The 26,173-nt window shown below is 35.6% G+C and overlaps 2 protein-coding genes and 1 long non-coding RNA gene across 11 annotated transcripts; all 3 read right to left on the reverse strand.

Moving 5' to 3' along the window:
* Positions 1 to 3,305: 3,305 nt before the first annotated feature.
* Positions 3,306 to 5,303, reverse strand: LOC127838770 (uncharacterized). Of its 9 annotated transcripts, none has more exons than XR_008029950.1 (4): positions 5,146 to 5,303; positions 4,911 to 4,957; positions 4,582 to 4,675; positions 3,306 to 4,534 (listed from the first exon to the last, which is right to left on the reverse strand). It is a non-coding gene; the product is annotated as an uncharacterized LOC127838770 (long non-coding RNA). The 9 variants fall into 9 exon arrangements; XR_008029948.1 differs by having other exon boundaries at positions 4,911 to 5,051; positions 5,099 to 5,303; XR_008029949.1 differs by having other exon boundaries at positions 5,005 to 5,303.
* Positions 5,304 to 5,311: 8 nt separating this feature from the next.
* On the reverse strand, positions 5,312 to 25,133 carry LOC127838773 (syntaxin-6-like). The gene is made up of 8 exons (XM_052366762.1): positions 25,040 to 25,133; positions 12,154 to 12,323; positions 10,530 to 10,624; positions 10,193 to 10,255; positions 8,091 to 8,204; positions 7,186 to 7,292; positions 5,754 to 5,848; positions 5,312 to 5,417 (listed from the first exon to the last, which is right to left on the reverse strand). Exons 1-8 carry the CDS (start codon positions 25,072 to 25,074, stop codon positions 5,341 to 5,343), a joined length of 756 nt encoding a protein of 251 aa, XP_052222722.1. The 5' UTR covers positions 25,075 to 25,133; the 3' UTR covers positions 5,312 to 5,340.
* Positions 20,120 to 22,979, reverse strand: LOC127838772 (zinc finger protein 862-like). The gene is made up of 7 exons (XM_052366761.1): positions 22,542 to 22,979; positions 22,123 to 22,241; positions 21,673 to 21,902; positions 21,095 to 21,221; positions 20,718 to 20,988; positions 20,483 to 20,597; positions 20,120 to 20,345 (listed from the first exon to the last, which is right to left on the reverse strand). The coding sequence occupies exons 1-7, from the start codon at positions 22,962 to 22,964 to the stop codon at positions 20,155 to 20,157; spliced, it is 1,476 nt and encodes a 491-aa protein (XP_052222721.1). The 5' UTR covers positions 22,965 to 22,979; the 3' UTR covers positions 20,120 to 20,154.
* Positions 25,134 to 26,173: the final 1,040 nt, after the last annotated feature.

Consider the following 26,173-nt stretch of genomic DNA (forward strand, 5'->3'; position numbering starts at 1 on the left):
TTGACGTAATACTTAAGAACTCTACAAGCATACATTTCACGCTTGAATTTGTGTTAATTAAGTTTGGTCAAACCGTGTGGGGCTGCCAAGCTGATCACTATTATGTCATAGGGTCTACTGACTTCTTCGAAAGGGACATAATATTTAACCATCAAGCAAAATTTATTTTGCCAACAAACTCTTTTCAGTTCGTTATTAATAAATAAAGTCTCTTAATTAATAAACTAAGTAAGGTCATTTTTGAATTCACATTAAATTCTGTTTTAATATTGTTACCATACTATATAATGTCAATAGTCTGTTGTTGTCTTTTCAATAAAGAAACGTATCTAATGACATCATATGTGATCAAATAATGATAAAACATAACATTTCTAAAACAAACATTGATGACCTGATCTAAGGTTAAAACTTTGATTAAACCACATCTGAACACATTAAGGTCGCTAGAATCATGTACTTGATATTGTCAGAAATGGTAAACAGCTTTAAATTCAAATGCAATAAAACACTAATTTATTTAATTTTATTTCGGAAAATTAAATGATGGCCGTGTTTTGTTAAGTTTAGGAAATTTGAAAAACAAAAAAAATGTTTCTGGCACACATAATGAAAGAGAGCCGTACTCTGTGCTAATGGGGTCAACCCTTTCCCACTTAGATGCAAAGTGAAAATCGCTTTGTGCAAACAGCATAAAACCAGAACAGCCTGTGAGTAACTCGCTGTCTGTTCAGGTTTTATGCTATTTGCTGCTCATCAGTATCTAAGGGTTGGAAATGAAGCCTTGTAAATGTGAATATAGTAAAAAAGGTCTTTAATTAAATTTTACTTTCTTAGGGACCACAAATGCATGAAAATACGCATCTACGTGGTAAAGAGTTAAATGCATGTGCGTTAAGTGTTGTCCCAGATAAGCCTCTTGAGTCTGTACAGGCTAATAAGGGACGACACATTCCGCCTAAACTGCAATTTTGCTAAAAAGAGAATTTCTTTAAAATAAAAATATTATTAAAGCAGAAAGTGTCATCCCTGATTAGCCTGTGCAGACTGCACAGGCTAATCTGGGAGGAGACTTTACGCACATGCATTAAACTCCCTTTTTAGAGAGCACGGCCCAAGTTACTTCGTTTTAACTATTCATTGAAGGAATCCATGGGTCACAGGTTCACAGAGACAGTTTTGTTGAATGCAAGCCATAACGTAATGTTACTAAACATGAGATGAATTACATATAAATGTATATACATATATAACACTTTTTAAAAATATCAAAGAAAATAAATAATGAATATGAAAAAACACAATTTGTAAATTTCAAAGCAAGAATACATACCGACCATGTCACAGCATAATTTATACTATTAACAAACCATTATAAAAGTTGAGCCAGATATACAAAATCTCATAAGGAATGTGATTTAAGATAAAATATTCTGTATGCTACTCAAATGACAAAAACTTAATAAAACAAGAGCTGTCTGTAGACAAGGGGTCAACTATTTTCTTTGATATATTACTGTGTATTTTCTACCAGTCATCTTATAAAGACCACTAAGACAAGCTTGTAGCTAAATATGTGTATTATCTGGTAATTCTATTTGATATGTAAACTTCAAGCTGAATATTTACAAATTATAACAAGAAATGTGCCGTGCTAACATATTAGATGTTGAACTATCTAACAATTTGTTTCGTTGAATTTATATTAGTCTTGAAAGCAAGGTCTGCATATAACTCTTTCAGTGCAGGAACCGAATTTTGAAGGCCTGAGCAAACAGTTTGGATCCAGATGAGAGCCACAGAACGTGGCGTCTCATCAGGATCCAAACTGTTTGCTATTCTGATAGTATTCTTTGAAAAAAAATCGAAGAAAATGCTCATTTTAGAAATTTAGCATACAACAAATTTCCCAGCATGCAAAGGGTTAAGGTACGCTTGCGGTCTCAAAGGCTAATCAGAGCAAAGTTCCAATTGATGCAGAAAATGTTAATCCAGATAAGCCTGTGTACACTGCACAGGCTAATCTATGATTAAAATTTACGCACATGAATTAAGTCCAGATATTCCATAGCCTGCCTCATTCATATTTTAAGACTTATAAATACAAAATTACTCTTAAAATCTCACTATTGATTAAAAAAATCATGCCTAAACAAATGTTGCCTTAGTAACAAAATAAATAGAGGATATTTGTTGGATTCGGTGGATTATCGATTTTAATTCACGAGTTAACATAGAAAATAATATGCGCCACGAGTGAAAATATATTTTTTCTAAGATCACGAGTGACTATGCCTTTTTTTCAGTTTATTAACATCATTGTTTAAGAGTTTAACTAAAGCATTTTGCTGGGATAATGACGTCATTTCGTAAACAAGAGCTGTCAGAGGACAGCGCGCTCGACTATTTGATAGCTTGACAGTATAACAGAGGGGGTTCTTGGGGGGGGGGGGGGGGGGGGGAGCGTGGGGAATGGTTTGGGTGGAGTGCATTGTGGTATGTCAGGTAAGTGTTGTTTTGTCAAACTTTAACATAGATTTATCAATAATATGCAAAATTCTAGGTATAAAAGGGGCCTTAATTCTGTCAAAATGCTTGATACAGTTGTCTGCTCTTGTTTATAGGTTGGGGTCATGTTGGTAAACAAGTATGCAAAATATGAAAGCAATATGTCAAGGGACACAGGAAATATTTGGGGTAGTACGCAAACTTTAACATATATTTATTAATAATATGCATATTCTAAGTATAAAAGGGGTAATAATTCTGTCAAAATGCTTGATACAGTTGTCTGCTCTTGTTTATAGGTTGGGGTCATGATGGTAAACAAGTATGCAAAATATGAAAGCAATATGTCAAGGGACACATGAAATATTTGGGGTAGTACGCAAAATTTAACATAGATTTATCAATAATATGCATATTATAAGTATAAAAGGGGCCATAATTCTGTCAAAAAACTTGATACAGTTTTCTGCTCTTGTTTATAGGTTGGGGTCATGTTGGTAAACAAGCATGCAAAATATGAAAGCAATATGTCAAGGGACACAGGAAATATTTGGGGTAGTACACAAACTTTAACATTTGCATGCAAACGGACACGGCAATGCCGACGCAGGGGTGAGTAGGATAGCTCCACTATATATATTTCATATATAAAAGTCGAGCTAAAAATAATTTTCATTGTTGATTTTCACTGTTTGAAACAGTGAAATTATCAGTTATAATTCACTGATATTTCTCTATAAACCACTGAAAAGCATAAAATAAAACACATACAAAGTCATAACAATTATTAAAGTAACTACTAAACAACATTTATTCAAATGGTCTCTTTTCACCTGCACAGATTTCTTGCAAACAGACCCGTAACAAAACTCAGGTGGGCTAAATAATATTTCCAGAATTTCTCTCAACCATGTTACTTAACCCTTTCCCACTCAGAAGCAACGTGAAAATGGCAAACAGATTAAAACCAATACTGCCTGCAAGTAACTCGCAGTCTGTTCAACTTTTATGCTGTTTGCTGCACATCAGTACCAAGGGTTGAAAATGGAGCCTTTAAAACTTGACTTTAGTAATAAAGTTCTTCAATATAATTTGATTTTCTAATGCATCTCGGGTTGTTTCTATGAGGTAAAGGGTTTAAACAAACACATGTTTTATGGCCAACTATGGGTGTGTAATCCAATAGGATTTTACTCTGATGACATATCACATACATAGGTGCTATCCTTTTACTTGCATACTTAACAATAGTTGCTGTACTGCTCTATGCATAGTTAACAATTATTTTAAGTGCTCATGGTTGATGTGAATCATTCTTTATTCAGAGATTTAGGATGCACTGCAGGGTAGCTTTAAAAAACAAACAAGACCCTTTGCCAATCTGCAGTGAATGGGGATAGCACTTTTTGGCATTCAAAGAAGTTACAAAAACCTATTTACTTATTATTAGGCCATTATCTAATCTATGTAAATAAAAAAACAACATTAAATCGATCCTCCTTTGAAAGTTTATGCTAGCTAACACAGTTCAATAATCTAGCTAAGTTTACAGCATTATTTTTTACATATATATCTTGCATGAGTTGTCGTTTTGTATTGACTTTATTAAAAGAGTCATCTAAATAAGCCGAGTTTTTATCTTTATTTAGATGACGAGTTTAATAAATTCAATACAAAATGACAACAATCTAAGATTCTATTTATAACATGACCAACACATTTTCTTTTTATTTAATGCTGAGCTCTTTTCACCGTTTATTAACATTGTAAATGACGTCATTTCACAGTTATATAACTAGTGTAATAACACCCGTGTAATAAACAAAATTGAGCAGTACGTTATTTCACTCCTGGAGTGTAGGTCATGTTAGAAGATGATTTTAAATGTTTTAAAAAGACGATTATGCATTTTTAGTGTATTGATCAACATGTTTTACAATTGATCTTAAGATGTTAAAATTTTAAGTGTATTTATCCACCTGTATAAAGACTGATCTTAAGATGTATTTTAAGAGTATTGATCCACCTGTCTTAAGACTTATCTTAAGATGTATTTTATGTGTATTGATCCACCTGTCTCAAGACTTATCTTAAGATGCATTTTAAGTGAATTGATCCACCTGTTTTACGACTAATCTTAAGATGTATTTTAAGTGTATTGATCCACCTGTCTTAAGACTTATCTTAAGATGTATTTTATGTGTATTGATCCACTTGTCTCAAGACTTATCTTAAGATGCATTTTAAGTGAATTGATCCACCTGTTTTACGACTAATCTTAAGATGCATTTTAAGTGAATTGATCCACCTGTTTTAAGACTTATCTTAAGATGCATTTTAAGAGTATTGATCCACCTGTCTTAAGACTTATCTTAAGATGTATTTTATGTGTATTGATCCACTTGTCTCAAGACTGATCTTAAGATGCATTTTAAGTGTATTGATCCACCTGTCTCAAGACTTATCTTAAGATGCATTTTAAGTGAATTGATCCACCTGTCTCAAGACTTATCTTAAGATGCATTTTAAGTGAATTGATCCACCTGTTTTACGACTGATCTTAAGATGCATTTAAAGTGTATTGATCCACCTGTCTCAAGACTGATCTTAAGATGCATTTTAAGTGAATTGATCCACCTGTTTTACGAGTGATCTTAAGATGCATTTTAAGTGTATTGATCCACCTGTCTCAAGACTGATCTTAAGATGCATTTTAAGTGTATTGATCCACCTGTCTAAAGACTGATCTTAAGATAACTCATCAGAACCAGCAGCCCTTGCATTCTCTTCACAACATTAAGTGCCATTAGCCCCAGGCGCTGTCTGTGGTATTCAGAGCACCACTAGCAGTATGATCACAATGAGCAATATCACCAGCAACACTCCTATGGCACAGCACTGACGCTTGTCTGCAACAGGGAGACAGTTGTAATAAATACATGACATTGTTATGGGAAATCCAATGATTCCCAATAGCAGGTACAATGTTGCTGCTTTTTTTCTAACTCTTATATTCTGTAAACCTTTATCTTCTTATTATTCTTTATTGTTGAGTCTAACATGACATTGGAAACCTAAAAATTGCGCCATTCTTCATTTAGTAAAGATTGCCTATTGCATATGACCAACCCACCATTAATTCATCTGTTCAAATATTCAAGTACATTTTCTATGTCCTATGTCTATTCTTTATACATAAGTCTAAACAATATTTTGTGAATACAGCCCCATGTCTCAGTGCCTACCTGAGGACATGTGCAGCACCTTTGCCATCTTCTTCATGACGTTGTCCATCCTGGACTCTGTCACCTCCATCTCATGGCCAAAGTCATCCAACATCCTGTGACAGACACGTGAATGGTACACACATGTGAAAGGTAAGGGCACGGGTTTATAGTCTGATATTGATACTAGGCTAATCTTTAGCTGACATTTACATTTACCCCCCCCCCCCCCCCTCTGATCACTATGATATAAGTCGTCTGTTTACATTTGGCGCAGTATGCAGCCACTGCACATTGGGTTATTACCCTCGCAGGTACCCAGCAGTATGCAGCCACTGCACATTGGGTTATTACCCTCGCAGGGACCCATTTATAATCCTGGGTGGAGAGGAACAAGAGTGGGATTTTTATTTTGTATTTTTTTCAGAAAATTTCCGTGGTCTGAGCGGGATACAAACCTGGGACCTGGCTACCATTACATAGACCAGCATCCTTACACTAGATCAATGTCCTTCTTTTGTACAAGTACATGTACTTATGTACTGAGGTATAGACTGGCTATCTGATAAGTTAAAGTGATATATTGGGCATTTTTCACTGTTAAATTGAGCTGAAAAGGATTGACAGGTCAAAAGAGTTAGTTAAAATGTGGTTACTGACCAATTATATGCAACTCATCTTGCTACCAGTTGTTTATAAAAATATATTTTATATTCGGTATTCTTACGTGACTCACCCAGTCCTCTAACCCGAAATGATCCGTAAAACAAAAGTGTGTCTTTGTGTCGTATGTATGAATCTGCACTAAAACTAAATTTAGGCTCACATTGTACATGCATGATCAGTTGTCAAAAGAAAGTACGGTTGATATTCAAATGCATTATTTTCCTCTTTCTGTGATATTGCTTTAGTATGTTGATGCTGCATTAACAAATATAAGTGTATTTGAAGTGAAAACACGAAAAATAAACAACAATTGCGATAGACACCTATAAACTGTTAGATGCCCATAATATCACTTTAATGTAATTTTAAAAGACAGGTTACCATACAAAAGAATTATTCCATAATACAGGGGTTAAAAGCCAACATATATTCACATTTCTTATTGGTCTCAAAATGTTCAGACAGAAGTTGCCATGGACACCATCAGTAAAATCCATCTACATTGATTTGTAACAAATCGTAAATAACTAGCATTTCTTTTATAAAAGGTTACATTGTCAATACTTGGTCTACCGGTAATAATAATGATGATTAAGAAACAACAATGAAAAGAAATGAAATGTAGAACTACACATGATAAGTAACACTGTTGTAATTGGTTCTTCATCATTCCCACCATTTCTTATATGCAATTACATGTTCCATCATTTGACACCATGCGATAAGATATAAATATTACATACCAAAGAGGTTGATAAAAAGATTTGTGAGCCAATAGTCTTTTTACCTGTTTTGCTCCTCCAGTTCGTTGCCTATTTGATGACTCATGTTTTTGAGTGCTCCTACGCTGGAACCAATCAAGTCCAACTGTTCGTCCTGATCCTTGATAATCAGCTGCAGAAAGACAGGGGAAAGTGAGTCACAATGTTAACTAGACAGGGGAAAGTGAGTCACAATGTTATCTAGACAGGGAAAAGTGAGTCACAATGTTACCTAGACAGGGGAAAGTGAGTCGCAATGTTAACTAGACAGGGGAAAGTGAGTCACAATGTTAACTAGACAGGGGAAAGTGAGTCACAATGTTAACTAGACAGGGGAAAGTGAGTCACAATGTTAACTAGACAGGGGAAAGTGGGTCACAATGTTAACTGAGTCCACACAGGCTGATCAGGGACAACATTTTCTGCTTTTATGTAATTGTTTGCTTAAAAGAAGTCTCTTTTTCAGAAAAACTCAGTTTAGGCGGAAAGTGTGGTCCGTGATTAGCCTGTGAAATCTGGAAAGACGCTTTATGCCCAGAAAATAAGCCATTTTCCCAGAACAAGGTTTGATTTATCTTGTTTGCATCTAGTAAACTTTTAAGACTTATCAATCAAGACTCATGACATAAAACAACATAATATTTACATGTGAGATAAACAGTCACATTAATAATTTTAAAATCTTCTTATGAAGTATAAACATTTATTTACAATTGATAGGATTACAGTACATAGAACAAATGCCAACACTGGGAAGATGTACCTGTTTTCTTGTGGTTTATTTAGTTGAATTTCCATGCTCAACAGCATCCTGAGCCTTTGTTACTAAAATCCCCGGAATATATGTATAACAAAGAATAGCAAATTTGAGTGAACGTTGGCTCAGACCAAGGTCCAACAGAATCTGTTGGGAATCATGCAACTGCTATACCTGTTGGTGTTGTGTTGTGTCGTCGATGAAACTCTGATGTGATCTTTCAGCCTCCATGTCCAGCCTTGAGTACTTGTCATACACCTTGCTGGGGCTTTTGGGGTTCAATAAGGACTGAAACCCACAACAGTTACTTGTCATATGCCTTGCTGGGGCTTTTGGCGTTCAATAAGGACTGAAACCCACAACAGTTACTTGTCATATACCTTGCTGGGGCTTTTGGGGTTCAATAAGGACTGAAACCCACAACAGTTACTTGTAATACGCCTTGCTGGGGCTTTTGGGGTTCAATAAGGACTGAAACCCACAACAGTTACTTGTCATACAACTTGCTGGGGCATTAAGGGTTCAATAAGGACTGAAACCCAAAACAGTTACTTGTCATACATCTTGCTGGGGCTTTAGGGTTCAATAAGGACTTAAACCACCAACAGTTACTTGTAATACGCCTTACTGGGGCTTTAGGGATTCAATAAGGACTGAAACCCACAACAGTTACTTGTCATAGAACTTGCTGGGGCTTTAAGGGTTCAATAAGGACTGAAACCCAAAACATTTACTTGTCATACGCCTTGCTGGGGCTTTTGGGATTCAATAAGGACTGAAACCAGAAACAGTTACTTGTAATACGCCTTACTGGGGCTTAAGGGATTCAATAAGGACCGAAACCCACAACAGTTACTTGTAATACGCCTTACTGGGGCTTTAGGGATTCATTAAGGACTGAAACCCACAACAGTTACTTGTAATACGCCTTGCTGGGGCTTTTGGGGTTCAATAAGGACTGAAACCCACAACAGTTACTTGTCATACAACTTGCTGGGGCTTTAAGGGTTCAATACGGACTGAAACCCACAACAGTTACTTGTCATAACCCTTGCTGGGGCTTTAAGGATTCAATAAGGACTGAAACCCACAACAGTTACTTATAATACGCCTTGCTGGGGCTTTTGGGATTCAATAAGGACTGAAACCCACAACAGTTACTTGAAATACACCTTGCTGGGGCTTTAGGGATTCAATAAGGACTGAAACCCACAACAGTTACTTGTCATACAACTTGCTGGGGCTTTAAGGGTTCAATAAGGACTGAAACCCACAACAGTTACTTGAAATACACCTTGCTGGGGCTTTTGGGGTTCAATAAGGACTGAAACCCACAACAGTTACTTGTGATACTCCTTGCCGGGGCTTTTAGGGTTCAATAAGGACTGAAACCCACAACAGTTACTTGTGATACGCCTTGCTGGGGCTTTTGGGATTCAATAAGGACTGAAACCCACAACAGTTGCATGTCATATGCATTGCTGGGGCTTTAAGGATTCAATAAGGACTGAAGCCCACAACAGTTGCTTGTCATACACCTTGCTGGGGCTTTAGGGTTCAATAAGGACTGAAACTCACAACAATTACTTGTCATACGCCTTGCTGGGGCTTTTGGGGTTCAATAAGGACTGAAACCCACAACAGTTTTCAATATGAACCTTGTTCTGGAAAAACTGGGTTTAATGCATGTGTCTAAGGTGTTGTCCCAAAGAAGCCTGCACAGTATGCACAGGCTAATCAGGGACAACACTTTCCGCTAAAACTTGTTTTTCGGTAATAAGGGACTTTCTTCAAACTAAAAATACCATAAAAGCGGAAAGTGTCGTCCCTGATTAGCCTGTGCGGACTGCACAGGCTAATCTGGGACGGCACTTTATGCACAAGCATTAAGCCCAGTTTTCTCAGAACAAGACACATACAATCTTGGAATGCGCGTGACAGGTCAACATCCACAAACCTGTTTTGACTACAACTAGTACTGCCATTATGATTGAGCCCCAAATTTGGGGATTTTAGAAAGAAAGCTGTTTTAAAGACAATATAATAATCTGAGAATTATACAAAACATTTAAGAAATATATCTTTTTCACAAGTGTTCATAAGGATTTACCTTCTTTAATGTAAAGAATTAATTTTTCTAAGGAAAGTATCCTGCTTTGTGTAGACTTCAAAGGCCATGATATTGTTGTTATAGCCTGATATGCAGTCCATCTTTTATGTGATTAACTATGGTGTCATTCCATGTTTACTTATAGTTTATGGTATGTTTTCTCTACCTGTCTGACATTTGTATCCTCAGTAGTTCGGATTTGCGGTGAGGTCATCTGAGATTTCATCTCCTAAAACAATTTTTTTTAATAAAATTCATTTTAATTACTAAATACTTACCTGTTATCTCATGCTTCTGCTTTCCAAGGGGAGTTAATTCCCCCTGGAAAGGAGAAGCATGAGATAACAGGTCAGTATTTATGACATTAAAAAATAGAGGCTTATTGGTGAAAAATTCAAAACTTTGAGTTAATTTTAAATGCTATATTAGTCACACATAAATTCATAAAATAAATGAAGAAAGACAGTTGATTACTTGAAACTGAAAAATTCAAGAAATTTTACCCTAACGGCAGATTTGGTGCGTTCTATAAAGTCTCTTCTCTCTTTCAACTCACTGACTTCTATTCTGAACTTCTTGGGGTTCTTTTCAACAATACTTACACAAATGTTAAGAATTGTAAATTGTACTGATGCATCACAGATGTGAAAACATATAATTATATTTTACTGTTCCACCTATTTTTTTTGCATAACACCTGCTATTATCAGTTTCTGCCAAAGTTTGTCAGCCTGCAGACCAGCCAGTAAAACTGCATGAATAATTTCTAAAATACTGGCGGCCGTTTCATAAACGATCGTACGACAATTTTAACTTACAAGAGAATTTTGTAATGTTAAGAAGTAGACAATCTAGCTTGCCATGCTGATATATATACGGCGCTTGAGATGCCAATGTAATCAATTAAGTACTGAAAAGTTATAATCATATGATATTGACTTCAGCAATACTGTATCTTCACTTAGGATTTGGAAAATTGCGGCATTAAGACTAACATTGGAAAATTAGTGTTGTTGTTGTTTGCTAAAAAATGCTCAAAATTGAGAATACAAGTGTTTTCAGTATTATATTTACTAAGATAGAACTTATATGGATGGGATTGAACAAAATATTGATATCTAAAAAAAATATAACCTGGAAACCTTTCATTGAGAACTTTTAGCTTCCATTTGGGAAAAATGTATACTTTTTCCATTGGGGATGGTGCCAATTACTGGACCCGATTTTGAATGAAAAAAAAACACACACTATTGTCAGTTACTGTAAGTTATGGTTTTGGGATTTTAACAGGAGACTGTAATATACATGTATATCTGAAAAAGGGATGCAAAGGGTTCCTGAAAATACCAGCATTCTCAGAAAGAATTAACACAATTCTTTCTCTTTCAATAAAAAACCCCTGTTAATTGAGATGATAATTAAAAGGGAATACCTTTATTTAATATTTGACATGAGCTGCCCAAATGGAACCTAATGTAAGTATTAGAAAAGGCAAGAAACAAATGTCACCAGCAATCTTTCGACTTAGGCCAAGGAAGTTAAGACTACCAATAAATAATTTATCTGGAATTTCTGTGGTCCCCTGTGGACCTGCATGACTTATTGTGAGCAGCTTTCTTTGAAAACTGGTATAAATGCATGTGTGTAAAGTGTGGTCCCAGCACAGGCTTATAAGTAACTTAGCGTTAATACTTCCACTTTTGAGCATTTCTTTGTTTATATGAAATTTGTTCCAAATTAAATTCTAGTTCGGACGAAAAGTGTCTTCTCTGAGTAGCCAGTTTGGAATGCACAGGCTAATCACAGTGGGTTTTTTCATCATTTTGGGTATGGATATGGGTCCTTGAGGACTGGAAAAATTCGCTGCGTTTTGACAAAAATTGAGAAATTAGTATTGTTGCTATTTTGCTAAAAATGCTTCAAAATTGAGGGGGGGGGTGCCTAAAAAATCGAGAATTTTAAGGTCCCATTTGGGAAATATATGTACTTTTTCCCATTGGGAATGGGGCCGAATAATGGACCCTATTTTGAACAAAAAACACACAATGATTCAGGTATGTCAATTTACCCATATGTATCAAGCCAAGTCTTCCCAGAAAGCAACTGATTTTAATTCAAAAAGGATATCGACAGTTTCCTCTAGGTCCTCCACATCCCAGTCAATACTGCGCAGGCTGTTTCTCAGCTCATTTGTGGTCCAGTTATACTCCTCTACAGACACCTGGCTGGGTTGGTCGGCCAACTGGCACCATCGTGTGTAAAGATTCTTGGACGTTTGCAAAGCCTTCTCAACCTCTCTGCAACACAACAGAGCTTTATGTGCCTCGCCAAGAATGTCATGTTATTGGAGAACACTATTCCAGCTTGAATTTGTCAAACGGGCACTTGATCACACATTATCATATCAACCCTGTGGCGTATAAACAAAATAGCATTGATTATATCAAAACTATATTTACTATAATATGTACATGTATTTTCATTAAACAAAGTAATTTTATTCTAAATAAAAATTGTTTCTCTCTGCAAATGTGAGAGTAATAATATAATGAGTTGTGTTCTGAGAAAACTGGGCATAATGCAGTCCGCCGCACAGGCTAATCAGGGACGACACTTCCCGCTTTAATGGTATTTTTAGTTTCAAGAAAGTCCATCCTTACCGAAAATCAAGTTTAGGCATAAAGTGTCGTCCCTGATTAGCCTGTGCAGACTGCACAAGCTAATCGGGGATGACACTTTACGCACAAGCATTTTGCCCAGTTTTCTCAGAACGCAACTAATATGGTATGATCAAAAAAGGGCACGAAGGGGCAGGGAGCTGTGAAGTCTTAGCTGCATGGAGCACTGAATTAGTTGTGTAGCTGCCAATTAAGTTCAGTAGGAAAAGCACTCACCATGACAGCAGAGGTCCCAGACTAGCCACAAAATTTCATTGCCTTGTTACATTAGTGATGCAAGCAGTTAGACCATATTTAATTTTTTTTAGAGCTTTGCTAATACATGTAGTAAATAAACTTACTGTAATCAGTATAGATGTGAATTAGAAAATAAACTGTCCATTATGTTGTTTTAACTTTGATTTTTATAAATGTGTCTTGTTCTGTGAAAATTGGGCAAAATGCATGTGCGTAAAGTGATATTCCCAGATTAGCCTGTGCAGTCCGCACAGGCTAATCAGGGATACCACTTTCCGCTTTAATGGTATTTTTCGTTTAAAGGAAGTCCCTTATTACCGAAAATATAGTTTAAGCGGAAAGTGTCGTCCCTGATTAGCCTGTGCGGACTGCACAGGCTAATCTGGGACGTCACTTTACACACATGCATTTTGCCCAATTTTCACAGAACAAAACACAAATGAACAACATTTTTAATTGATACTTTTCAGACACATTACATTAAGCAATACAGTACATTACATTAAGCAATACAGTACATGTTTTTTTAACCATTTATTAAATTTTAATTAATTGGGCACGGGCAGTTTGGATATGGAAAAAAATCTTATTGTTATACTTAAATTGCACACATTAGTTTTGAGGGGTTATTTACTTAAAAAAACTGTAGAACTTAGACTTAAAGTGTTGTCAACATTATATTCAGATGTAATTGCATAGCAACCCCGATAAAAGCCGATTCCTTATCAGTTCAATGGGAGAAAAGCGGGAAAAAACCAATACCACTCTTACTAAATGATCAATAAAACCATTATTTTATTATATAAATCAAAATAATAAAAAGTTATTAAAAGTAAAATGTTTTATCTTTCTATTCATATAAAATTCATTTTATTATTATTTCAGGATGATAAGTAAATATGTTGTTAATTGAACAAATTCAGGGCAGAAATGTCGCTATCGCGTAATGCCGACTTTCGGACTACTTGCATAAACATGCGTGTGTTTACAATTCAAATGCGGATATTCTACACATCATGAATATTTATGAGATTGACATCATCTTGTTCACGACTGAATGAACTTTACTACAATGCATTCAAAATTTACATAAGACCACCCTACGCCGAGAAAATAGTACCCGACTTTGACGATGAATAAAATTACTTCCGATGGACCGAACACAATTTTGAACACAGTTATAAAAACTAGAAAGTCTAACTTAAATTTGATACCAAATTTATTTTCCGCAAATGAGAATTAGGTACCCGCATCTTTAAACAAAGACGCGCATTTATACAATTCGACCTCGGTTGACCTCTGCAGAGGGAGGCGCCATTTTTGTTTTGCTTCGCTAATCGATATCGTTTGTGACGATCTGAATAATTAAACCATACTCGCTTAAACTCTACAGAAAACAAAAGAAAAGGTTTGTTATGATCATTTTCGATATTATTTGGTTTGAATTATGTTTAAATAATATTTTATAAATATTAAAACCAGCTTTTCGCATTGATGGCAATGTTCGCTTTTTTGACACGAAAAACACGCGTAATAATTAAGTTATGTCACTGAATATAACAGTCCCGTGAGATGCTTCCCTCAAATAAACGCATTGAAATGGTTGATAATAACAAATTGAATCGAAATAGATCATTAACTGCGTTTTTCTCTAAGTATTTACGTAAAGTAATGGATTGTTTGAATTGGGTACGAACTTAATTTTTTTTTTAAATCTTGTTCGTACCATTCTTCGAGATTTTGCAAAGATGTCAAATAATGAAGGATAATGACAAAAATGATGTTTTATATGTATTTTATTTGTAAAAATAGATATTTTGGTATGTTTTGTTATTTTTTTAGAGTGTCTGGCTGTGATAAAGGTGTAAAAGTATCCAGGTGCCTTCTGCAAGGATGTGGGACTCTGCTGCAACTCCATCATAAGACATAACCAAGCAATTTGAAAAATTCCAGTACATTGACAAATGAAATTGTCATTGAAATATTCAACCGATAAAAATGATGCAAATCAGAAGATATGGAAAGTTGTTTTCTTGACGACTTTCAGACTATAAATATTATAAAGAATGACTTGAAAGTTGCATTTCAAAATCTTACTTCAGCTAAAAGAAACCCAAATTCACCGATATTCCATACATTGTATTGGTCTTCTTCATTCAATTTAGACATACATTCCAAAACGAAGCAGATGACTGAACTAATACGAACATAACACTTCCATTTATTTAAAATATTTTAAAAACTACTTTCACTTTCTCACTATTGCACGGACTCTAGATTACACGTCAATATACACTCCGTGACTATTGTCAGAAAAAGTTGCATGCAAAATTTTAGCACAAAAATGGTGTGTGCACACTGCCTCAATTGATATACACATGCTCAGTGGGAATATTCAACAAATCTAGTATAAGGAACATACATGCCAAAATTCATTTCAACAAATGTGGAATATTTGTGTTTATGAAATTCTTAAGCACTTTTACTAAGTTTTAGGTGCCCATGTTGCTCAAAAGAATAGACATTTGTTAAATTGTAAATAAAAGTCATAAAAAAGTTGAATCAAATTTTGTTGGTCATATGTGTATTGCAATTGAGTACTCTGCCTTGGCAATGTGATGTCTCAATGCGAGATAACCATGTGGGTATACACTATTGCATGGAGCTATCGCAGGGGATTTTCAGCACTGTCTTCTTTCAATACCGCTGAAAGATGTAAACAAACTAAAACTAGAGCTTTGTCACAGATGTGACAAATACCCCCACATGTTGCATTGACACATAATATTTTGCATGTCGTCTTCACAAAAAACAGCGGACACCATGCTCAATTTTGTAAAACGCACTAAGTGACTGACCCCTTGACCTAGTTTTTGACCCAGAAAGGCCCATGTTCTAACTTGGCCTTATGATCATCTCCATAAAACTTCTGACCAAGTTTAGTGAAGATTGGATGTAAACTACCTGAATTAGAGAGCGGACACCATGCTGAATGTTAAAAAACACACTAAGTGACCCCGTGACCTAGTTTTAGGCCCGGAATGGCCCATGTTCAAACTTGTCCTAGAGATCATTTAGATAAAACTTGTGACCAAGTTTGGTGAGGATTGGATGAAAACTACATGAATTAGAAAGCGGACAACATGGTGAGGTTAAAAATGCACTAAGATACCCTGTGACCTAGTTTTTGACCCGGCATGACCCATATTCAAACTTGACCTAGACATCATCTAGATACAACTTCTGACTAAGTTTGGTGAAGATTGGATGAAAACTACTTGAATTAGAGAGTGGACAACATTGTGATGTTTAAAACGCCCTAAGTGACCCAGTGACCTTATTTTTGACCCAGCATGACCCACATTCAAACTTGCCCTAGACATTATCAAGATACTACTTCTGACCAATTTTGGTGAAGATTAGATAAAAACTACTTGAATTAGAGAGCGGACAACATGGTGAGGTTTAAAACACACTAAGTGTCCCCGTGACCAAGTTTTTGACCCGGCATGTTCGAACTTGACCTACACATCATCTAGTTACAACTTCTGACCAAGTGTGGTGAAGATCAGATTTAAACAACTTGAAATAGAGAGCGGACACCATGCTCAATGTGTAAAACGTACTACGTGACCCTGTGACCTAGTTTTTGACCCGGCAAGGCCCATGTTCGAAGTTGGCCTTAAGATCATCTAGATACAACTTCTGACCAAGTTTGGTGAAGATCGGATGAAAACTACTTGAATAAGAGAGCGGACAACATGCTGAATGTTTAAAACGCACTAAGTCATCCCGTGACCTAGTTTTTGACCCGACAAGGCCCATGTTCGAACTTGGCCTAGACATCATGTAGATACACCTTCTGACCAAGTTTGGTGAAGATCGGATGAAAACTACTTGAATTAGAGAGCAGACACTTAACACAGACCGACAGACAGACCGACCGACAAGTTCACTCCTATATACCCCCCTCAACTTCGTTTGTGGGGGTATAATAAAGATTATCTGCAAATAGCACGCGTCTACTGCCTCAGATGTAAGCATGTTTATTTTCTGGATTCTTCTAGCAACATTTATAGCAATAAAGTCTGAACTGTTCTGCAATAGTATATGCAAAAAGTAAAGGGGATCGCAAACTACACGTTCTAATCCAAATCGCTTACTTCTAGTTTAATGTGTTTTTGCGAACATTGAGAGTTAGCAAAGTTATGGTAAAAAATTGTCAAACAATTTAACAAAATTGTGACTTGTTGTTTGATTAGTGTTTTATTTACTGTTGTTGACCATGTTATTAGGCGTTTACTTATTACCTGTGTGATTTTAAATTTGGACAATTTTCAATGTAACACTTTCCAGTTTTGCATGGCTTTAAAATTATAATAGACGCGGGCATAGTAACAAGTAAAGGGAAGTCAATTTGTCAAAAATGAATTACTAGAGTTGCTACACCTTAAGGGTTTCGCGGGATGAAATGAGTGAAAACAAAAATTTTGGGTAAGAAAAACGTGGGTACGAAAATTTTGGGTACGAAAAAAATGTGGGTACGAAAATTTTGGGTACGAAAAAATTATGCCAAAAATAATTTGGGTACGAAAAAAATGAGCTTGGGATCTTGATCACCAAACTGGCATGCATTTTGAAAATGGTGAAATAGCCCAGGGTCTAACATTCAAGTCTTTTACAGACTCATCCGTTCTCTGATCCCTTTTATAGAATCGAAAGCGTTCCGGAACTAATGGTCTAGGGTTGAAGTATTTCTGCAACAGTTCCCATAGTAGTTTATAGGTTTTTGTACCTGTTTTTTCTGGGGAAGTCCAATCTCTCAAAATCTGGTAAGTTCTTCCACCGACTAATGACAGAAGAGCTAGCACACGCTTTTCGTTGGATATCTCATTAGCAGTAAAATATTCCTCCAACATTACACTGTAACAGTTCCACGACTCTGTACTGTCATCGAAAATATCAATTTTTGAATGTTGCCATTTTTAGTGAATGTTTCTACCAAGACACCAGTCAACGACAAACAAATCAAATCTTTATACTTGAAAATGCCAAGTTGACGTTCAAAACTGTGAGCCGACACTCGCCTATCACAAATCCTCGTCGCCAATGTTAATTTAAGGGTTCACAAGACGATTAAACTATTAATTTAAGGCTGGAATTGCCAAGACAAAAACGCAACACTTTATTTCCGGTGTGTAACCACCCAGTCTAACAAACACACTTATGCACTAGCACCGAATCCCCGATGCCGGACAAAACATCAAGCTAAGTAGTGTAAGAAATAAATGGGTTTGCAAACTTTCTCGCGTGGTAGGCCTATTGGTATATACAATTCAACTTGTTGGAAAAATTCAAGAACACAATTGACACTTACCTAGTTTTGTGTCACGCCTATTTGAACAACTGTACACTGCACAAAGCGCGGGCCTCTGTATTGATGATATTTAAACACAATAATTCTGTCGTTGATTATTTAAATAGTATATACCCTCGAACGAAGTTTGTAGAATAACTTGTTATCAACGAAATGATCGAAACATAAAATAATAGTAATCTAGCAAATGCCGCATGCAAACCATAACATTGTAACGTCACCAGAAGATGTGTTCATGTCACGAACAGCGCTACTTCCAGCCAAGCACGTTTTTATAGCGATTGAGCAATAAAAAACACCATGTTTTCGTGATTTAATCAAAAACTAGATTTTTCCCAGACATAACTATTACGCCAACAGGTAGATCGCATTCTGGTCCATACACATAAAATTCAGGCAACGTGTTGGTCCAGGTTTCTAGAGAATCAAATCGCAGCTATACCCTGGAGCTTAATGTATTTTAGTTGCCATTATCATTCGTCCAATTGAACGTCATCAAATGATGACTTCAATATAGCACTCATTCCATATTTTTATCATAATAAAATAACAACAAAAATTCCCAAGACAGGCTCTCTCCCCGATGCAAAAATTCCCAAAATTGACAATTTTGTCGATAAAAAATTCCCAATTTTGCCAGACTCCTTTTCCCAAAATAGGCAGAAAAAAACCTGTATCAGCTTTGCATGGTTAAACACGCTGCAAATTAACAATTTTGACAGGGAAATACAGGGAATTAAATCAATTGTTGAAGGAAAATTGTTTATTGTTGCATTGTTTGTATTTACTCAGAAAATCTTGTTTCATTAACTGCATGATATGTGACAATTTTATGTGGTGACCGGAAGATATTTACACACAACAAAAAATTGTACACCTCTATTTAATACTGCCTAAATAGGGAATTTTTGAGATTGTCTGCTCCAAATTTAACCAAACTACACTCAAATTGAAAAGGCTAGAAATAATCTGAATTTAAAGTTGTACAACACGTCAATTATAGTATAGTATTCAACAGATATACTGTAGTATTTGCATAGGCGCTCGATGTCAATGACAATGTTTTTTTATTTATTTGTTTTTTAGTTACCCGTTGTTTTTTATAATGCATACACATATTAAATTAATAAAAATCTTACGACAAAATGTCTTTAAAAAAAAAAAGATAGTTTGACTTGTACATAGATATTGACAAGGTAAATCACTCGCCATTTTCTAAAGCAACGGAAGTGCGTCATTATGCAAAATTAAAGCGCTGTCACCCCGCTCGCTTATTGAAATGCGCGCGCAGGCCGGGAACCTCGCTCTTTCTCTATCTACTTTCATTTTCAACAGAAACATCCACAGACGATGTGATAAATCCTTTGTAACTATTGTTTCACTCAATTAATGGGGCAATCAACAAAAGATATTGTAAATTGCAGGCACATGAATCATTCCTTACCAATTGTTTAACTTGATTTCGTCTGCCATGGTGATTTCCAGATATAAAATCAGCACTTCAAAAATCAAATCTGGCGCTTAGTGGCTGTTATTGTATATAATGAGCGAGGTTCCCGGCCTGCGCGCGCATTTCAATAAGCGAGCGGGGTGACAGCGATTAAATTATGCACAATGACACACATCCGTTGCTTTAGAAAATGGCGAGTGATTTACAGACTTCCCGAAACTCAACAGCCTCCTGTCAGACATTTGGTCTGACTGGTCAGAGTTTTCTGTCAGACCTTAGGTTATTCTGTCAGACCAAAGAAAATTAGTAAAATTAATAAAAAACTGAGACAAAAAAGTAACACGTTAGAAATACAGACACAGTGTTTTTATTATCATGTTATCATGTTAATCTAAATCATATTGTTTGGAGAAGCACATTATTCTTTCAATGTTAAATTCCTCAGCCTGAAAGTCGCTGCAATAATCACTGTCAGTGTCATATTTATTTAAAAGGTGTATGTCATCGTCCTCAGCTTCATCTTCATCATCCTCATCTATCATCAACCCAGGCTCTGGCTCGTTAGTGGTGGTATGTGCTGAGGAAAAAAAAGATAAAATGTACTACAAATTTGTTTAGGGATTATAAAATAAATTTGTCAATGCAAGACTGGTAAGTAATGATTATGAGTACATGTGAAATATTCAATAAAATCACTACAAACAGATATCCTACCTGTACTTGTTTCCTCATCCTCAACATGTTCCACTGTTTCATCACTTATCATGCTGACATTTTTGGACCTACAATAGTTCATTCTTCTCCCTCCACGAGGTTTGATAGAGGCAGTCTGGAGGTAGAAAATAAGAAACAAATTACCAACAGCAGTTCAATAAAGAGTCATTTGTCAGTTCAGATAAATAGTATATTGTTAGCAAAACAGTTTATTCAGTCCATGTAGGGAACTTACCAGCCACTGATCAATTGACTCCTCTGGGTCATAGCTACTTATGGTCGGTGTTACAAGCTTGATTTGCAGCAAATTGTCCAGTGTCCCTTGACCCAGCTTTACTCTTCTACTTGTCTTTACAAGCTTCATTTGAGAAAAGGACGTCTCACATGAAACACTTGTACGTGGGAGGCTTAATAAGATGTCTATGATGAGGAAAACATTCTTGCATTCCTCATCATATACATCTTCCCAAGTCAGTGGTTGGGTCCTCTGGTTGTCTGTAAACAGTCTGAAACATAGAAGATAGTTTGATCAGTAAAACTAATAATTAAAGTACTGTTTAAGCTAGTTCAAGTTGAAGCCAGTAAAAATAATTTAAGTACATGCATATATACCTTTTTGCTAACAATTTGACCCTCTGCCACTGTGACAAAACATCATGCTCATTGAAGGTAGGATCTACTACCAACAGTCTCTTGTTGTATTTACCAGCCAGAAACTGAATCTCTTCATTTCCATAATCTGAAATTGGATCAATAACCTTAAGTATAAGACCTTGTGTAATTTATCAGTAGTATATGAAAGTTGTTAGGAAGAAAATGTTTAAGTATGCAACATTATGTAATTACATAACAAATAAGGAAGTGATGAACAGCAGACATACACTATTAGAAATTTCATAATAAATATTTTATTGTATAACAGGTGTTATGATCACATTAGTTGTTTATGTTTTTAAAGGGATATATTATGAACATTTGACACATAGTATGAAACATTATGAAATAAATTTTAACCAGATATAAAATATTTAAAGTGCCAATCAAATCAAATTTATTTCTCTAAGGTTCTTAAGAGTCAGACTAGCAACATAAATAAACTAAAACACAAAACTAATTCAGCTATTAACTAATTCCTGGAACAAAAAACAACTCAAATTTAACACAACTGAACCATGGTAACATGTCATAACCTGCAAGCTTCTCCTTCTCATTACTAATCATGGGCCATTTACTCAAGTTTAGGACTTTTGTTGCCTGCACTATAGGTGAGGTTATGTCATCCAATTGGAACCTGGTCTGCATGGCTTCCACTATATTATCGATATCGGTATCCTTGTAGGCCATTATGGGTATTTTTCCTCGGAATTCAACCCCAGAGAAGGCCTTAGTTTCCAAGACTTCATCAACCTTTGGTAGTTTCCTATGTGTTTTTTGCATACAAAATACCATGTTTTAATCATATTGCATAACATAAATCAAATCTTAATTATGCTATACCTTTTAAGTGACTTAATTAATATATATTCTATCTGCATATTACCAACAATGTTGCCCAGCAGTTAAAATATATGTGATAGAAAAGGGCACTAGATCTTTTTAAAATCTAAAATCAATAATATCTAGCATTAAATAAATTTTACCTAGCTTTCAAATCATCTACCATCTCAGCTGTTGTTTGAATCCACACCATGCTGTCAGCTAGAGTAATGTCCTTCCTCTGGAGTTTCTTGGACAATTGCATCAATGGAGCTATCACTTCCTGTTCAAATATATATTTTTAAATGTTTTTCTCACTGATGTCCTATAATTATGTACAAACTATGTACACATGCTGGTCCTGATGACTTGTTGGTTTCTTAACTCAATACCAAACAATAACAAGATTTTACAAGTCAACTGAAAACAACTCTTTAAATCGTTGTGATAAAAAATAAAAATGAGAAATTGCTCATCTTATCTTCATATTATAACCCATTTATTTTTGTCTCCAGCCTATTTCAATTTTGGACAGTCCAAAATTTGTTGTTTGGTAAAGGGTTTAATAAATTCACATATTTACCTTTAGAAATAGAGCATATGTTACTACATTTATGTCTCTGAGTATTCTTAGCAATCCCTCTGCCTTGGCATTTGTGTGGCTAGCTGTTGCTAGGTGCGCATCAAATCCAGCATATGACCTCTCCAAGCATTCAAGGCCATTGTTAAGATGTGGTAACCACCTTGTGCCAGTTACTTTGGGAGGCAGGATTCCTTTGATGGCAAGAGCTTTGAATGCATTTAATAGACCAGTTTTATTTTTGTGAGACTTTTTATAGAAATAGTGAAGTCCTATAAGCAATGTCATAAGCTTGTCATACACCTTCACCTTCTTCACTACATCTCGAAAAGCAAGTTCAAGCCGATGGCAGAGGCAATGAATATTCACAAAATCCTCACAGTCATTTCGAAGAAGTGTTGCTAATCCTGAGCGAAAACCTGTCATATTTGATGCTCCATCTGATCCCATTCCAATTAGTTTGTCTTAAATAAATTAAGAAAACAAAGCCGTGTTAACCCTGCAGCAGACATGTAATGAAAACATTGAGACAAATTTATCATTAAGAACAAAAAATCTTAAGTTTTCTTATTTCAGTATAGTATTGTAGTATTGCTTTTCATAATGATTTTGCTTTGTGCTCTGAATTATGTCAACATTTTTTGTCTTTTTTATTGTATTCATCATTGTGGGGAAATAAAGAATTTATCATTTTCCTGCGATGTTTCAAAATAAATTTTACTTTGCGCCGATTTCACAAATTAAAATTAATTTAAACTAAAGAAGACTAAGGTTACCTTTTGGGATTCCTAGACTATTGAAGAATGTGTTGATAAATTGGTACAGGTCAGCAGACGATGTACTCATAGGGGAGCCTAAATGTAAAAATGTCTCCTTCACACAGCCATTTGTCGATACTCTCACATATACAGATTCCTGTTCAGTCCCACTTATATCAGTTGAGCCATCCATGATGAAGGAAAAAAAGTTTTGCACTGTTTTTGACCTGGCTGAACCTGCAATGAAAAAGATAAAATCTGCAGCAGATTTTTCACACAAATATGTGTTGCCAATATCCAAACCGTTTGCCTTGTCAAGTGTACATTGCCAAGTGTAGTCACTGATTGGTCTGCCTTGTTTAGCAATAGCATGGGCATTCTTAAACAGATATTGCAACCTTGACCTCTCAGCTTGTTTAAGTGCAAGTAAAGCTCGTCCAGACTGAGATGCAACCACATCAGCAGGAGTACTTTGCTTTGCTCTATTCACAGCTGCTGCTTTGACATGGGCTGTACACTTTTCATGGTCATTCACTGTTGAAATTTTAAGATTTGTACTACCTGTAACAAATGTGTTCATATTTTTTAAGTTAACATGGTTCGATCCCCCACCCACCCCATAATAATCCAGACAGACCTTGCATGTCATTTTACCAGTTTCTGGACTAAATGACAACCATGGTCTGCCTGTCTTCCACGATTCAACAAATTTACGAGGGGGGCGCTTATCCTCATACTTTTTCCACTTGCTAGTGGGCGCTTGCAAATCGTCGTCTGCATGCCTTTTAGGACTTTCAGGTTTTGAAATATTTAAAAATTTCCACATTACGGATAAAATGCAATATACAAAATAAGAAAAATGAAAACTAAATCACCTGATTATTAATAATTGCCGTTGAACTCCGTGCGTCTCTGTTGAAAGGTAACGCCTAGCACTTGTTTGGTCTTCTGTAAAAAGTCGCGAACTTAACTCGGTCGAAAAAACGTGTCGAACGAAGGTTAAACGAATCGATCCCGGCTTTACGCATTCCCCCATTTACTCATCGCAAAAGTGCAGGGAACCACCGTTACTTGTTTGTTTAATTCCGGAAAAAAATTCAGCTTCGAACACCGGCGATTTTCGCCGAGATGATTTTGAACCAATCAAAAGCGGGTTAACTTATCGGCGAATACAATGGTATTTCATGTTCGGCAAAGTCCGCCGATGTTCTATAAATAACTTGATTTTCATTGTAAAAACCTGAAAATATTTTATCGGACATTCCGGGCCGACGAGTTAAGAATTTCGATCGGCCCTTGACTTTTTATGTCGGACATGTCTGTAGGTCCGACGGAGTTTCGGATTGTCTGGATTTACCTTGTCAATATCTGTACATACATAGTCGAACTATCTTTTTTTAACTTTTAAGAAGACGTTTTGTCGAAGATTTTTATTAATTTAGTAGGTGTATGCATTAAAATAAACAACGGGTAGCTAAAAAATAAATAAATAAATAAATACTAAACACTGTCATTGATATGCATTAAAATAAACAACGGGTAGCTAAAAAATAAATAAATAAATAAATACTAAACACTGTCATTGATATCGAGCGCCTATGAGTATTTGTACTGCCTTTTGCTTTTTAATTTCTGTTCAACTTCAAGTTCAAACACTTAACATTTTCTACATTATCATAAAATTGCGTTGATCCAAACATAGCTGGATATATAACGAAATGTTCTTTTTCAGCTTTAACTTACTCTTTTACGACGAAGAAAGGATCTTCCAAAGACATTTTTTCATGAAGACGAACAAATTATGCCGCCGATGTTTTCGTTAAATTTGACATGTTTTGTCATTAAAATTAAACAGTGTCGTGAAAATTGGATTTGGGGCTACAATCCACTAAAATATTCAACAATTTTTCGTCATTCTATATGGATCAATCTCCACGCAGAGTTGTCGATCCTTGCACTCACGTACACTGTATCCGTCGTGCAAGAGATTGCTATTTGTCAGCGTTGGCGTTAAGCTCTGCTTATAATTTGGGGATTGCGTGCAGTGACTCCATATCTTTTATCAATTAGTATTCACCTGAAATTTTACACAAGGGTTCGAGTCATTGTGTGAGGTCACTGACCAAGTTCCATTACGCTTTTTTTAAGTTTCAGGATAACCTTTTCTTGAAAATGTAACCTGATAACTGATCATTCAGTAGTTTAACCGGTTAACCTGTTGCATCCCGAATTTTACGTCGTTAATGCCCTTTGTTTTTTTAGTGCTCTCCATAATAATATAAGAATTGTAGATCAAGATGATACTTCATAGATATACCTTGAACATCGCAAGAAAGTTCACAGTGCAAGAAATATAACTTCATTGTTTTAAAAGTTTTTGCCCATGTTTGTTTTCTTTTGCAGAGCACAATTACATACAGGTCGTGTAATTTTATTGTGCAGGTCATAACTGTAAACGTAAACTGTGATTCTTTCATTTATATTACTGGGGTTATTGATCTTTGTTGAATTTAATTGTGCGAAGAATAACTCTGTTAGTATAGAATTGAGTTTCTTTGAAACTTCGGATATAAATAGTGGACATTGAGAGGAATCGCAAAGTACAAGAAGCACAATTCCTTCAGTGATAAAGACTCTATATTCAGTGATAGAGAGTTGGTGTTCTTTATTTTTTTTTCTATTTTGGAGCATTACTCACTTAACATTGAAGGGAATAATACAGAAGTTAATTAAAAATAATGATAATGAACACTGCGAGGCAATGCATAGTTCAAATATCATATATTTTTTTCCGTACTGCAGAGTTATTGTTCTTTGTAAATGTTCTGTTTTTCATTTAATAACTCCGATGTTCAAAGGTGTTGATTTTCCCTTATT

Source organism: Dreissena polymorpha, chromosome 7, assembly GCF_020536995.1.
Source record: "Dreissena polymorpha isolate Duluth1 chromosome 7, UMN_Dpol_1.0, whole genome shotgun sequence".
In the NCBI taxonomy this organism is placed as follows: domain Eukaryota; kingdom Metazoa; phylum Mollusca; class Bivalvia; order Myida; family Dreissenidae; genus Dreissena; species Dreissena polymorpha.

Coding starts and splice junctions, on each gene's coding strand:
- LOC127838772 (XM_052366761.1), bottom strand. CDS start 22,964: ATGACAGGTTTTCGCTCAGGATTAGCAACACTTCTTCGAAATGACTGT. Junction 21,222..21,672: donor TGAGAAGGAGAAGCTTGCAG/GTTATGACATGT, acceptor ATCCAATTTCAG/ATTATGGAAATGAAGAGATT. Junction 20,989..21,094: donor GTCAAATTGTTAGCAAAAAG/GTATATATGCAT, acceptor TCTATGTTTCAG/ACTGTTTACAGACAACCAGA.
- LOC127838773 (XM_052366762.1), bottom strand. CDS start 25,074: ATGTCTTTGGAAGATCCTTTCTTCGTCGTAAAAGA. Junction 10,625..12,153: donor GGACCTAGAGGAAACTGTCG/ATATCCTTTTTG, acceptor ACATTTGTGTAA/GTATTGTTGAAAAGAACCCC. Junction 8,205..10,192: donor AGGATACAAATGTCAGACAG/GTAGAGAAAACA, acceptor TGTGGGTTTCAG/TCCTTATTGAACCCCAAAAG.